Genomic DNA, 16,186 nt, shown 5'->3' on the forward strand with positions numbered 1-16,186 from the left:
TGCTGCTCGTTTCATTGCCATATCATTTTCTGCCTTTTGATCATCCTGGCAACGGTATTTGGAGGAAAAGGACCCAAAAAGATTAAGATCTCTAAATTTAGCAACTCATTTTGCCAAGTAATTAGACACTTAATTCTGTACACTGGGTTGCAATTATCCTAACATACTCTTGCAGTGTTTGCAATAAGTTTATTTTAAAAGATTTTTCTAAAGACTGCTAAAAACTTTTCAAAATGGATGTTTTCCTTCCTAAGTCAAACAAAATTGATGTAAGAAAACTTGCTAAGTGAAACATTTTCTTAAGTCAGATCCCACATGACAAACTTCTGCATTCAGTTTTCACTGTCTAGACCACTCTCTTACCATATGCACTATATTTAAAAGCCTTTCTGAATGCAGCTCTTTAATACAAAGTCACCAAAGAGTGCTCCCAAATACCATCTGCAAAAGGGAGGCTCAGAAGACTACTTCCTTAGCTGGCCAAGAGAGGGAAAAAGGCTCTTCAAAGTGCAATTCAGAAATAATTTTTAAAAATGCAGATTGTTATGTACTTCAAAAGCTTTTAGTTAAATTTGGGGGTGGGATGGGGAAGTGAGGGCGAGATGTGAGCATGTTTAACCAAGGTCATTAAAGCTTATGTTAGCAATACATCTACATTCAGTATGCCTCTTCCTCACCAAAAAACTCCAAGCACTCTTCCACGACTATGAATGGAAAGGGATACTCTGGCACGATCAGAACTGCAGCAGGATAGAATCTCAGCACTCTCAAAATGCCAAATTAATCAAATGTGAAAGCTATGCTTGTACATTTAGAGTTGCAGAACCATCTGCTTTGACTTCAATCGTCACTGACACCAGTACCTGAATTAAGAAGTTCCTTTCAAACAAAGCTTAATAGCCACAACATACCCAATCCAGGAGTTGTCTTACCTTGAAAAAGAATCCACAGCACACTTTCTGGTCATCCTCAAACTGTTCTCTATCACTCTCACCTTCATATTTCTCAACAGATGCTTCACTTTTTTCTGGTGGCTTCAAATCTGATAGGGAAACTTCAATTAAGTTAGCTGTTTTGGGAGCTGGAGTTGGTAAAATTGGTTGGTTTAGCTGATCTTCATTTGGGGTGAGGCAGACAGTTTCTGTGATAGGCTGAGATAATACTTCAGAAACTGTAGATTCAATAGGCTTAATCTCCTTCTCCTCCAACTTCTGTTCACACTGTTTTGGCAATTTTGGTCCTTCTTCTTTTGCTACCTCTTCTGTAGACTTGACTTCCTTTGAAAGATTTCCCTTTATCTGAGGTTCACTTACACGTTCACCATCATCTCCAAAGCAAACAAATGACCTAGTCTGAATGGGAACCTGACTCGGAGAAAATCTCCTCAAACGGGGAAGACTGTCCACAGATCGTGGGGCAGTCAAGGTACGATTTAGAGGTGTTATTTTCAGTTCATTTGGCCTAGGAGTCCTTTGCATTTTAATGTGAAAAGAGGCATTCTTCCTGTTGGAAGACTGTGGAGAGTGATGTGTAGAGCGAGGAGATTCCTGTGAGAAAGGCACAACAGGAGATGGAGTTCCCGCTTGCCTTGATGAAGACTTTAAGTTCCCAATCTGCTTCTGAGGAGAAGGCTGAGGAGGTGAAATAACCCAAGCCTGTTGCTCTCTCATCTGCATCAACATCTCCTGTTGAAGTGATAGACGTTGCATTTCTTGTTGTAGGAAGTGGAGGGAAGAGTTTAGGTTTTCAATAGATTTAGTGTATTCTAAGAGATCTCCTTCATTTAAATTTTCTTCTGAGGGGCTTGCTAAATTCCACTGCTTTTCAGCATCCACTGAAGTAGCAGGAGATTTTAACCATTTGATATGAGAATTTTCAGGGTTTTCTTTTATTAATTCTGAAGTCTTACTAGTTTGGTCATCTGATTTTTGAGTTTCTTTTTCTTTTAACCGATTATTGTCAGTGAATACCTTCTCATCTTCAGCTCCTGCTGCTTCTTCTCGGAGAGGTGATACTCCATCACCTTTCTTTTTCACAACATTCAGAAATGCTGTTCTCCCCATTTTCTGCCGCTGCTTTGTGAATGCAGCTTCAACTTTCTTCTTCTGTGCTTCAATGGCTCTCCTCTTTTCCTCGAGCTTCATCCTAAGCTGTACCATTTCAGAAGCCAGTAACTGTGTAGTGTCTCTTCCTTGAGGAACAGATGTCTCCTCGGGAATATGAGTCCAAGCAACCATATGAGGGATGTTCAGCTCAGAGCCTTCTGGTGTGGTTTTCTGAGAACTGCTCCCACTGCTTTTACTATCCGTGTGATTCAACTTCCTGAATTTCTGCTCTGCAAAGCTGGTCATTTTAACTCCCGAGCTTGAAGAAGCACTGCTGCCTGCTTGTGATTTAGTACTTACTGAGCTGGGACAGGGACTTAATTGATCTCTGTGATTGCTAGCTCGCATATCATAATCCTGGAGAAATTTAGATGGTTCTTCCATGTCAGAGTCCATGCTTACAGTATAATCTCTCAGAGAAGAATCCTCATCCATTGTCTCTGGAATATCTTCTGAAGGGACATGTATTCCAGTATCTACTTCTGTATTGTCAGTCACAGGGCTCAGAGCACCTTTAGTGTCTGTGATTATATCAGGGGTAGACTGATTTGGTTTAATGTTTGAATTCAAGATGCTCATTTCCCGATTGTGAAGAAAGAACCCGTTTGTAATTTGGTCTGTTTGGAGAAGTCTGGGAGACTTTTCAGTGTCATGAATGATCTGCAAAGCCTCTTCAATGCTTGGTGTCTCAATCTGATTGCCAAAATCATCTAGCACTGCCCTGTTTTGCAGAGCTCCATTTGGAAACCTGTAGCGGCTGCTCTCGTTGGCATTTCTTTGATTGGCGTTAAGAGACTGATTGACCTTTGTGTCTTTAAGAGACATCGTGTCCTTTTCCTCCTCGATATCTTGATTTTCCTCTTCTCCATTTACTGGTTTGAAGGACAGATTTTTTCTGCTATGTTTCGGCACGCGGTTGATGTTTCCTGTAAGGCCTTCATTGCTCAGAGATCTAGGAATTCCTCTATTTGGAGTGGATACTGGAATGCTTTTTTCTTTGTCAAAAGGAATGTCGAACGAAACTCCATGTAATGATGACCTAATAGAGATCAGAATAAAAAAAAAACTAACTGTGCAACTCATGATTACTACCAGTAATAATGAAATACTAACTTTTGGTTTTAAAGTTACTTTAAGCTGGCAGCATTACAGGCACTGTTAGGGGCAGCATATTTTGCCTAGCTTCAAGTATAATAAATACACACATATTTTAATCTGTCGAATAAATAGATATAAAGATAATAATTTTTTTAAGCACAATAAAATAGAAGGTCACATTTTCTTCAGAGTCACCCAATGCTTTTTATTACTTTGGAAGAATTCTGGGCATTTTAGGTATATAGAAACTGTCACTGCAGATCAGGTGTGGAAAGAGACAATTTACACACCACTATAACTCTTACCGTTTTAACTTTAGTTTACACCCTAGAGATTAAGAGTTTATGACAATCTAATTGATAACCAAAACATTCGGCCTGCTAGTTCTAAGTCTCCATAAAATAATACAAGTTTAAATACTACTCACTTGATTAACCATGTCACTTTGCCCACTTTCAGTGCATTGTGATGAGGAAACGTGAACACATTGAATGCCAACAATTCAAATCTCTGAAATATACCTCTTTCAATATAAAAAAGTGATTTATTTCTTTCTGAAGATTCATTCCTATTATCCAGTTCTTAATCCATGATGAAGTTTTCTCTTTCTACTTTTACAAGTAGCTTACAAGAATTCTTATTAGAGGATTCTGAAAATCCAAACTATCTTAGAACCTTGACTACTGCACATGACCAATAAATAATAAGTTTAAACTTGTACAGTAAGACTACTTACCTTTTTTCTTTGGGCCATGTCCCTACATACCCATCTACATAAGACATTGATGTGGACCTTCTGATGATTCCTAAGTGAAATTAAAATAGGACCCAATGTAACTGCTGTGAAAAATGATTTGAACATCCCCTTCTGTTGCTTTAACAAATTAGTTTGCTTCACTACTCAGAGCACTGCAATGGTCAAAAAGCCTGCTTATATATTGAAAATACAAGCAGAGCAGCTGAGCCAATTTCATCCTGAATATATATTATACCCCTTATCCCTCAAAGAATTTACTGTCGTGTAAAATATTCTATAAATACTACTAAAATACTCTACAAATACTTGTTGTAAGCCATCTTCCACACAATCAAAAGGAAAGTCACATTAAAAATACACACACAACAGATAAGGTACAAACAAACTCCCCATTTGTAGAGTTTATACATTACAGAACTCATTAATTAGTCTTTCATGTAAAGGCCTCCCAGTAATTTCTGTATAAATAATGTTTGAATAAATATAAGCAATATAGCAATTTATTCAGAGAATGACACTCATTGCCTCTTCCACCCCTTTGTGAATTGTTACCTGGAACAGATGAATAAGGCTGCTGGGGTGTCTGCAGTTGGTGAGATGGTGTGTAGGTTGGACTTTCCAATCTATAAAGCAAGAGACATGAACTTAGAAGTAAGGCATCAAAAGCCACATTATGAAAGGGCAACCAGACTTCATGTCCTGGGCCAAGACAAAAACAGGTTTATTGTTTTGTGACCGGGAAGAAAGTGAGGAGTGATTCTCTTCTTGAAATCTTAATTTATTAACTAAAAAGAGAACATCCTAATTACCTTTAACTGGAACTAACGCAAGTAGACCAACTGATCAAAAGGTATTTCTCATTCACGAAGATGTACAGAACTGTGTTAGTTTTATTAACTGATTTATCTCCTGATTTATTTCATGTAAATGCTATTATTAGAAGATTCTCATTTTTTAGGTTTGATTTTAGCAAAAAGCCCAAACAAACTGAGGAAAATGAGGCAGCTCCTACTGGCCTCAAAACTGAGTGACTGCAGCCAATATCACATACTTTTCATGCATTTCTATTTTCAGATACTTAGTCTAAAACTTGTACTTTGTGTCTGGAGTGCAATATGCATTAGAAATGGATAAAGACTTTTCAAATAGACACGACTTTGTAAATACAAAAATATATTCACTACTAAGAGATTTCCTCTGTTTCTACTTACACAGACAGTTTATTTTGGTTCAAAGGGAAGGTCTGTAATTGAGTAGCTGTGTTAATCCAGAATAGGATTAACGTAATTCAGTGTTTTGATCAAGGTGCTTCTTTGGGATCAGAACAAAAACACATACATAAAGACCCATGGATTAGTGTGTAAAATACTTCTAAAGAAGCCAGACTTCAAAACCACACTGGACTAAATCCTTTCATGTTTTCAGTCTTGCTCACTGAGTTGAAGAGTACACTCCCAAACTCACAGTTTTTCAATCACTAAAGTATTTGTTTAGTGTTACTATATTACATATACTGTATGCTGTAGAAATGTATCTAAATAATATCTGTGAGAAGGATATTTGCATCAATTTAAGAAAAATAATGCTGTTTTACTATCTACAAAAGTATCTCTCATAACTATATATTAAATTATTCAAAATAGGTTCCCACAAGTTCCTGAATTTTTCTGTAAATAACACTACACACAAGCTATGTGACATACCTATTTTAAATGGCATTTGAGGTTTCTGGGAAAATGCTTAAATCATACTATCTATAGGTTATCCTAAAGAAAAGCATGCTTTCCAAATTTCATCCAGCAGCCTGTGAAAATTTGCTACCACAAAGAAAATCTATACTTAATTTTTCCTCAAGAAAACACTGACTCTGGCACGGAGACTGTGGTTCCATGGCAACCTCAGCCATCGTAACTGCTCGCTGCCAGTCCCACTCCCTCCTCCTCTGAGAGGGATCTGGCTCTCCATCCAACCCTCTGACTCATCTCAACAAGCTAAGGCAACAGAAAAACATTCATTTTTTCCAACTGGGTTAGGTTTTTCTGTCTTTGTGCACTGAAGTGACAATTCAAACACTCAAATGGGCAGAAATGCACAGGTGGGACAAGGAGGAAGCCAGAACCACAGCATCCTGCAGTCAGGTCTGTTCTGCCAGGGAACCTGCAGCTTGTGTGTTTGATTCCTCCCAACTGGGATTACTTCTTGGGCCTCTCCCTTTGTCATACAATGCAGAGATGTATCATTGAGTTGGATGAAGTACACTGGTTTATAAATCATACAATGCAGAGATATATCATCGAGTTGGATGAAGTACACTGGTTTATAAGGAAAGATAGAGCTCTTTGTATTACTCATGGATTGCTCCCAATACACAAAATACAAAAAAACCCAAAACCAAAATCATGTCTATCACTTGTAGAGACAGTGCTGTGTTGAGCTAGTACAGTATGCAATCCACCACCCATAAGGGGTTCAAAATGATTTCTACATCTCTGAACTGATCAGCTAGAGAACACAAGGGAAACAGGATGTTACTACATCTCTGAACTGATTAGCTAGAGAACACAAGGGAAACAGGATGTGTTTATATTACTTCCAAGTCTGTAACAGTAATACTAAAAATAACATTTAATATGTCTTGGTTTCAGCTGGGATAAAGTTAATTTTGTTCCTAGTAGCTGGTACAGTGCTGTGCTTTGGATTCAGCAAGAGAACAGTGTTGATAACACACTGGTGTTTCAGTTGTTGCTCAGTAGTGCTTACTCTGAGTCAAGGACTTCTCAGTGTCTTGTGCTGTGGCAGTGAGGAGCTGCACAAGATGCTGGGAGGGGAGTGTGGCCAGGGCAGCTGAGCTGAACTGGCCAAAGGGATGTTCCAAACCACATCCCATCGTGTTCAGTATGAACTGTGGGAGTTAGCCAGGAGGGGCTGGTGGCTGCTTGGGACAGGCTGGGAACTGTGCATCACTTTTTGTCCTGGGTGTTATTTTTCTCTCTCTCTTCTTTTCATTACAATTGTTATTATGACTATCATAATATTTTTTGTTTCAGTTATTAAACTGTTCTTATCTCATCCCATGAGGTTTAATTTTTTTTCCCCAATTCTCCTCCCATCGTGTTCAGTATTAACTGTGGGAGTTAGCCAGGAGGGGCTGGTGGCTGCTTGGGACAGGCTGGGAACTGTGCATCACTTTTTGTCCTGGGTGTTATTTTTCTCTCTCTCTTCTTTTCATTACAATTGTTATTATGACTATCATAATATTTTTTGTTTCAGTTATTAAACTGTTCTTATCTCATCCCATGAGGTTTAATTTTTTTTCCCCAATTCTCCTCCTCACTTGGAGGAGGGAGGAGTGAGGAAGTTCATCATAAGATAAGTATTTATTCTTATCTATTTCACATGCATGGTGTTCAGTAACATAATCAGACCAAACAAAAAACAGGGCTTTTCTTGCTGTTATCTTAGTTTACTTTCTTCATAATTTTTGGAAAATTTGCTGTGAATTCCAGAAAAATAGCTCTTTCAGAGCAGACTTGGTCAGCATTCCCACTTCAAACTGAAGAGGACAAGGAGGCCACTGACACTTCTCCTCTAAATGGTAAGGGTTGTTTTGGAAACTGGTAAGACAACAACATACTGTCCAAGAGACCAACACGATCTGCACAAGCACAAATAAGTAGCCTGCCAAGGAACAGGGTATGATCTGCACAAGCATGAATAAGTAGCCTGCCAAGGAACAGGGTAGTGAGGGCTGAACTGTGGGATCTTCCACAAAATTCCAGAGATTGTATTTGGTAACTCAATCACTGAGCATTACAAAAAGGCAACAAAACTAGGTAAAAAACTGTGTTTGATTTTGAATTGAAAGGAGGAGCTTGTAAAACAGTACTAGTGATTCTCTGACATTACCTGGCTGCGAAGTCAGAACCAGATGGACCATCCACATAATTTCTTCTGTTAGCATTCAAGCTGTGACCAGAGGCTGCATCTTTTGCAGGTTCAGCTGTCAGGAAGAACAAAACACAAGTTATTATAGTTTAGTATTCAGTTAAAATACATAGTAGGAAAGCTGTTGAAAATAATCTGAAATATTGATTTCCAAAGATGTAAAGGATTTTCACTGATTCCATTATTTGGATTAAAAGTCACTTTCTTGCAGCTTTACCTCCTCAAAAGCTCCCATATTGACACTAATTAAGGGAATGGAGAATGAAACAATAGGCCAAAAAGGGCAAGGGAAGAGCTAATAAAGAAAAAACTATAGAAGAGCCACAAAATTAAAAGCAAGCAATTTGTTTCAGCAAAAATTGTTCTCCTGCAAGAAATTCTTCTGCTAAAATTTTTTCTCCCCAAACCCTGAGACTGGCTTTTCAGCTAGAAAAATAGGGGGTTTGTCACACCCTAAATTAGTTAACAATATTTAGTGACTTAAATCATCAGATTTGTATGTGCACTAAAGCATATAAATGAAAAAAAGGTACAAAACCACACAATGAAAATCTCTTCCTAGCCCTTGGGAGAGCCAATCACAGCACTGCTGTATGGACATTGCAGTTACCATCACTCTGTACTCGTTAACAGAGCTCAAGATCTACCCAAGAGGTGGATTTCCAAATGTGAGAATTTGCTGATGGAAGACTCTGCCTTTGCACCCAGTTACAAAATGCAATTTTACAATTAACTACCGATTCACTTTCCCCAGACTTATGATCCTTTCTCTTGGTATCTTCTCAGCAATGCAAGTTCTTCAGGCTAAATTCTGTTCTTGGTTCCTTATTTTGTTTGTAATCCCTGCATGGGCATAAATGGATTCTAAGCTTGTTTAGGTCAGGAAAATTTGCAAGTGATTATACCACAGCAATTTAAATGATTTTTGGTAACAGACAACAAAATCTAATTATGATTTATGAGATGAGATGAAGATTAACAATGAAGAAAGAGTGCTTTGCTCCTTCTGTAAGGGGGTTTTACACTGCCAAATCCTGTTAACTAAAATATTCACTGCATCTGTGAACACAATGGCACATACATATCAAAACATGCATATTAAGGCCAATCCTTAACATAATTACCTTGGGGTTGCACAACAACACGAGGCTGTACAAATGATGGCTTCACCACTTCAAACCACCAGAACAATTCTGCCATGAACACCATGTAATTGCTCTACACGAAAAAAGAGAAGATGGAGAGAAATTTATGTTAAAGCACAAGCCTGCAAATAAACAGATTAAGCAGCATTTGGGAGATGCCTGTGCATTTCACCCAGTGTACAATCTCTACTGATTTCTTACAAAATGAGATCAGAAGGACTGATCTGTAGCACCAACTATCTCGTACACATAAGTTGACCAGATTGCAACTCTTTGGGTTGAAATGTTTCGTAATAAGCATATGCTCAAGCCTGATGTCTTGCAGGCAGGGCACAGAGCTACAGAATGGGTGGAAGAAGATGCCTGTCAAACAGATCACCCATTTCCATAAAAACAGAGCAGTGAGAAGCCCATGGTTTTGCAAGGCTAGGCAATGCTTTTCTCCAAACATTTTTAACATGAAAAACTATGGCAGCCCTTAGTCTTAGTGTACGAAGTCTGAATCTGATTGAGACTTTTGTGTTACACATGTGCTTTTGGTCATATTTGTGCAGCTATAGCCAAACTCACAAGTTTTCAGTGCACAACAAAAACCAGCAGCAGTTTCTTCAATGCACGTTAGAACAAGGTTTTAGCTCCAAAGATTTATGCATACTCAATACACTGTTGATATATCTCCCTATTGTATGTTCCCATTACACAGCTATAAAAGACAGCATGGGAAAAACAGGGAAAAACAGGTGAAAAGAAAGAAACAACTGGTGACATGAACTGCAACAACAACAACAATCAAGAGAGGAAAACCAGGCAGAAGCAGTAGCAGTAGTTTCTGCTGCAAGAGCATATAAAGAATGCAAAAAGACCAGGTTTGCTGAGTGTGGAGGCTGAAGATTTCAGAAGTCAAAGCATCTATATCCATACACTTCAGTGCTGCTTCCTGTCTAGAAATATCAACTGACTGAGATCAGCAAGCATCCAGGTCAGAGCTGGCTCTAGCAGGTGCACAGACCTGTGTCACCAGTCTTACCAAGTCTGAAGATGTAAACAATACAAGCCTCTACTTATGTATTAAACTGGGAAACCACAATGAAACAGATTTCTCAAACATTTTCTTTAAAAACTCTAAATAAAACATTGTTTTATTTCAAAAACAAACCACAGGCATTAAGGGTAAGAACAACTTATTAAAATTAACAAAAATTGACTAAAACATGTTTAATAATAAATGAGATAACCTCAATTCTTTATCAGTAATTTTTGCCCCAGATTTACTTTTCCTGACTATTTCCAATGTAGATAAGCCTTTCCTCCAGCAAAGGGATACTCAGACTGAAAGCTGCTCACACGCTTTAGGATGTGGTGAAGGGATCAGCCAGATGTTGCCATAGTTATTACACACAACCTATAAATAGCCTCGGAAAAACCCCATCACTGCTTATTCAGCTCAACAGAACTGAATGAGTAGAAGTGCATAGCAAAATCTTTCCATTCAAAGAAAACGTTAAGCATAGCATTTTGGTATTACACACTGATTTCATTAGGAAGCAACAGACAAAGAAAAAAATTAGATGTACTTCTCAGACTAAGTGTGATTTTTCACACTGCAGTTTCTCAGGACCACAATTTCCACAATTTTTCTCTTAATATTTTCCCCTTTCCCTTATCTCCCCTTAAACTTTTACATTTTTTACTTGACTTTTCTAGTACAAAATTATAGAATGTTCTAATCATAGCTTTGTCCCCATCTTAAAGAATATTGCATTTAAATACTCCAATTTCTTGTGTGTATGTTGAGATGCTGCATTTCAACTTAAAATAGGCACACAATAGTGTGACTATGAAGGACTCAGATATTCCATCTGAGAATATCTTATATGCAGTCTTGAGCTGCTGCAAGACAGTTTGTTTTTCCAAAGTCACCAAAGCAGTATTTACTGAACTAAAAATGAAACTCTGGCTGCACAGCCCACTGAGAACAGAGGCGACTTTGGCTGTCTGATGGAGCCATCACGATGGAAATCGCCTTTGCTCACGAGTTATTTTTAGTCAGAAAGGGATGTTAGGAATGATCAAAGGGAAAGACTGATGATCAGTAACAATTTTTTGGAAAAAACTAGCAGTGGGTTTGTAGTAATCCTGCTATCCGTGGCTAGAAAGAATGTAGATATTACTTTCACAGCTTTTGCCTTGATTCTGGTGACAAAAGTTCTAACAGCCTGTCCCACGCTCATCACATGCCCTTACACACAACAATATTCAGATGCACAACTGTATTTTAAGGGTGATAAAACCTAATGAAGCTCTGAGCAGCTCAGACTGGCTCCAGCACCCTGGGCAGCAGATGGCAGACTTGCAGCTTCAGAGACGCTTTTATTTGCTCAACACTGATTTAATTGTCTCACTTGGCTATTTGCAGACTGTTCGTCACTTCTATGTAGTCAGCTGTACTATTGGTACTGCATCTTCTGGTGCTGTACCATAAAAATCCTACTGTTTAACAGACTTAGGAAGGTTATGTTTAGGGGGGAAAAATTCCCATACTCTGCGTATAAAATTGAAAGTCATTATTTACTTTTTATTATATAAAATTCTATACTAACAAAAGACACATTACTTTCTTTAATATCTCTATTACCCCTCAGTTTTAAAATCCCTATTAATTTTTAATCAAATCAGCTAGCAGAAATAGTATGCCCAATCTTGTCACTTAAAATAAATTATATCTTCCTAATATTGATAGGTTTTAGAACTACATATTTATAGAATAAGAGCTACAAGATCATACACAGAAATGATACAAATAAGTTGTCACCAGGCTTGAAACTACTAAAAACTGGAGGTGAAAGCAGCCACAGAGGCTTTTAGAAATTTTTTCAAACTGGACCAAAAAAAACCAAAAAGCCACTGTAAAATTTCTATCATGATGCACACTAAAATCTCCATTCAGTAGGCCAGGACAGCTCACCTCAAAGGTGAAGCCACAGTTAGTACATTATAAAAGTGCCAACGTAAATTCGACAAGACTGCAGAAAACTGGAGTTCCCAACTGTCTAGAGAAGGCCAAACTGCAGTTCTGTGTATGATCTGGCACTACCAGTTTGTCCTATCTCCTGCCACAGGTTAATAAATACCACAACTTGGTTTTAAAACTCCGTTCTGCCTTGTTTCAGCCCAGAACAAACACAGAAAACTGGCCAACTCACATCAGTGAAAGCAAACCATGCTGCTTCCCTTTAAATAATAAGTCAGGAACATTTGGTCCCTCTCAGGGGAGAAATTGTCTCTTAAAAAACCGTTCCCTGGTTGAATCTTACTTTTCATTCCTGATCCTGAATCCTTTTCACCCAGACAGATGGGAGTGAAATCCCAGGACTGACTCCCACCATACGTACCTAACTGCCTCACCAAGTGCAGCCAGCTGCTCTCCCAGCTCCGAAAGGAATCCACACACAGGGGCTTCAATTGCCATGTCAGGCTTAGGTTAGCAGCCTCACTGGCAGTGGCTTTTTCACTGAGGTTGGAGGGAAAGCTGTGCAGCACATGTGGACATTGTGCAGCTCTGAAGATCTAAGATTTATCTACTTGATGTACTTGAACGCTATTTTACACATCTCTGGTGCTCATTATCAACCTTCTGCTCTTGTCTACCAAGTCACCATCAATATTACATCAGAAAGTGCAAGTATTCAAAACTGCTCAAGGACAATAAATATTTTTTAGTATAAATCAACCCTTTAGATATCATATACTCCTGTTCAATTCAGTGGTGAAAAGACAAAAAAGAAGTCCTGGATGTGGCCTACTGGGCCTCTTGACAGTGCAAATGTTTTTTCTGCCTCGCTGGTTAGTAGCTAAGTGCAAAATAAGGTACCTATTCCATGTGCTTAGCTGTGATTCTGCACAGTTTAGAGTCTGGCTCACATTTAGGTCAGAGGAATACCCTTTGCAGACAAGAGACAGCAATCATCTCTCAGATTTGCTTATTTCACATTCTGAAAGCTTCCATTCTGAAAAAAATACAGCTTCTGCATGAGCTTGGGTGAAGAGACTCTACAGCTACCAGCACACAGCAGCCAAAGGGAGGAACCACCCATGCTGAGGGGCAGCACATCAACACCTCCCAGGAATCAAGAGGCTGCAGAGACTCGTGGTCCTGTTGAATGCCCAAGAACACACATGCTCAGAACAGCAGGACTTGGTCAGGTCTGCACAGGACCATCAACACATGCTAGTGTCAACAACAGGCTGTACAACCCTAACTGTGCCCACAAGAGCAGTAGTTATTATATGCAAAGATTTTTTGTGTATACACACCCCAAGACACAACTGAACCCCCTGAGAGACTTTCTGGACATGCTCCCAAAAGCCACTGGTGGCTCCTGATTCTGGGAGGCCACTGGGTTGGACTCCAACCCAGTAAAAGTGTCTGAGTGTGTGTGTGTATGTGAATGAACTCTGAGCAAATGCATGTACTGTGTGAATAGCTCTCTCTTATTAATAATGGATTCATTCTGTCCCTACATCCTTTTAGTAATTATGCATTCCATAAGGCAATCAAACCACAAATACTACATACCACCCACTCCATCACAGTGTTAATCAACTGCTGGGACAAAGCAATGAAGTATTTACAGTTCTGCAAGGTGGTTCATGCTTCTTCTGATGGCACTTCTTGCAAGGCTTTTCTATTTCTACAAACCTGTTCTTTGAGAAGGCAGACTAGGTGCATGTCAAGACACAATCAGACAGCTCTTTCAGTTCTATGTACTTTGCCAGATACAGGTGAAGAACAAGATATTTAAAATATAAGTCCTGTCTGAGGATAAAACTGCTTACAGGAGAAGGGCAAAAAAGCAATCTGCACAACTAAAGAGAGATGCAAGACTTTCTATAATTTCCTCTTGTTAAACATGCAGGGAGGATTCAGAAAACACTGATTATTTTTATGTAATCTCTGTCTACTTGTGTTTGTCTGTCTCAAAGGAAAACGACCAGGAACCAGTATGGTCCCTTGTTGGTGCCTCAAGCATCCATGGAATGTATTCAAATATTTTTTCCTTAATATCAGTAGCCTTGCCTTAGCAAACATCTTATGAAGAACTTCACAAATGTATTTTCTTAGAGGAGGAGAAACAGGCAAGTGAGAAGCAACAAAACTTACTTTCTGCTTCCTTTGATTATTGTACATTAAAGCTGTCTAGAAATCCAGACAAAGCTCATTTCTCCTCTGTGCTAAAACAGAACTAAGCCAACAGTTTCATCTGCTGCAAAATCTGAGAGCCTATATCAAAGACTTTGGCTACTTGTTCAGTGAAGTTTTAAATTAATGTGACTTTGATTCTGTGCATTTCGATGGCAAAGCCCAGAGCAGGAACACTAAATTTCTGCATCATGTGCTATCTATAACATACCTTGATTTAATGTAACAGGACAGTGCAGTGTGCCCTGTAAAGAATGTAAGGTAGGTACTTTGTGCTTGATCACTTTTAGATCTGCTTTGTTCCCTTCCTTCTCAAGAACTAGCTTTAAGTCAGGATACTTAAGTGTAATTTCTAGGACCACACAAGGCAGAGCATTCTCATTCCAAAAACTGCTGTAATTTTTTTCTTGAGGCTTTTTCCAGTAATGTATCAGCAGTTGGTTCTTTTCACTTTTTCTATCACCACTATGAATGTAAGAGACTTTCAGCCAAAAGCACAGAGGCTCCTACTGTGCAGTCTGAGCTCCCCTGAAAACAGGCAGGAAATTCTGCTGATTAACAAAGACACACTTCTATAAATCTGAAAACTTGATACTATGTAAATTTTGTAGGCTGAGATAAAAGTGACTTCTACGAACCAGTGTAATTCAGTGTGCAATATTTAAAATATCCATTTACAAGACAAGTTTTTTTCAAAGTGACAATAAAATTCTTTGGGAAATACATGCATTTATTAAAACTTACTCTAATCAGATGCACTGGAAAAATAAGAGCTCCTTTAATGATAAATTTATTTTGAAAGCAAATTAATTCTTAACACTGGAAAAACAGAGTTTGTACTACCAGCCAATGTTGCCATGCCAAGTTTCAGAAGAAGAATTTGGCATCCTTGCTTTGTAGCATTTACATCTAAATAAGCATCCACACCACAGCAACTTGTAAAAACATGATCACAAAAGGGCTTTCTCAGTTCTAGAAATACTCTAAATCTTTGAAAGAACTCTAAATTCCATCTAGAAACAGTATTCAGAGACAGCAAAATTACTGAGTTTGTAGTAGTTGCAAAGTGTAAAGTCTGATGCATTGGGATAGTGATAAAATGCTTATTATAGTTACTTTTTTTTTTTTTAATTGAAGTCTCAACTTGCATTCTGGCTTGAGAAATAATTCAAGCCACTGCTATTAAAATGGTATTACTAATTGTCATGAATCAAACTGAGGAATAATTAATTCCTTTTATCTGTAAACATAGAGATACAATCAAAATGCAGCAGAGTTGTCCTGCAGATCACTCAAGGTGGCTGTAGGACTACAAACTACAGACAGTAAGGACTGCAATGCAGCAGACTTCCCACGTATGGAGGTAGATTACTGTATCTGAAATTTAAGAACACCAAAAGCTGATTGAAAGCAGTCACTACACAACTTAGCATACACAAAATAAACCAGCAACAGCTAAGTAGTCTAGACTTAAGTCCTACTGCCCTTACTCACCCTGGCAGCTCATTACTTATTTGAAAAGGACTGGGTTCAACCCTACAGGAGACAACAATGCTGTGTTCAAGCTCTGGCCTCTGTGACTCTGCTTGCAAGATTGCTATAAAGATCATAAAAGCAGTGAAATGACCCAGATATTTAGAAACCAATTACATCCCATCTGCAATGGATATGCTGACTTCAGAAAAATAATGTTTCATTCCCCAAAGGCAAGCCAGCAAGAATCTTAAGCAAACCAAGAGTGTTTTATATAGAAGAAAGTCTTGGTCTTGAAACATAATAATGAAAAATTAAAGTTACGATTAGGCAAGAAATCATTCAATTGCTTCTTGTCTTTCCACACAGGCTTAAAAAATTACAGAATAATGTTGGGTTTTTTCTCTTTCTAAAAGAAAAAACCTTAGGATGATTGAAAACACTTATTTGTTTATGCAAACAA

General features: G+C 38.4%; 1 protein-coding gene across 1 annotated transcript in view; it reads right to left on the reverse strand.

The window, feature by feature from the left end:
* The window catches only part of LOC103811726 (calmodulin-regulated spectrin-associated protein 2-like), a gene marked incomplete at its 5' end in the record, with an annotated part of 39,462 nt that overhangs the window by 8,304 nt on the left and 14,972 nt on the right, over positions 1-16,186 (reverse strand). The window contains 6 exon segments of the mRNA XM_009084715.1: positions 3-45; positions 933-3,144; positions 3,940-4,009; positions 4,513-4,583; positions 7,867-7,960; positions 9,030-9,123. Coding sequence (XP_009082963.1) covers positions 3-45; positions 933-3,144; positions 3,940-4,009; positions 4,513-4,583; positions 7,867-7,960; positions 9,030-9,123 — 2,584 coding nt within the window.

Source organism: Acanthisitta chloris, unplaced genomic scaffold, assembly GCF_000695815.1.
Source record: "Acanthisitta chloris isolate BGI_N310 unplaced genomic scaffold, ASM69581v1 scaffold4641, whole genome shotgun sequence".
Classification (NCBI taxonomy): Eukaryota; Metazoa; Chordata; class Aves; order Passeriformes; family Acanthisittidae; genus Acanthisitta; species Acanthisitta chloris.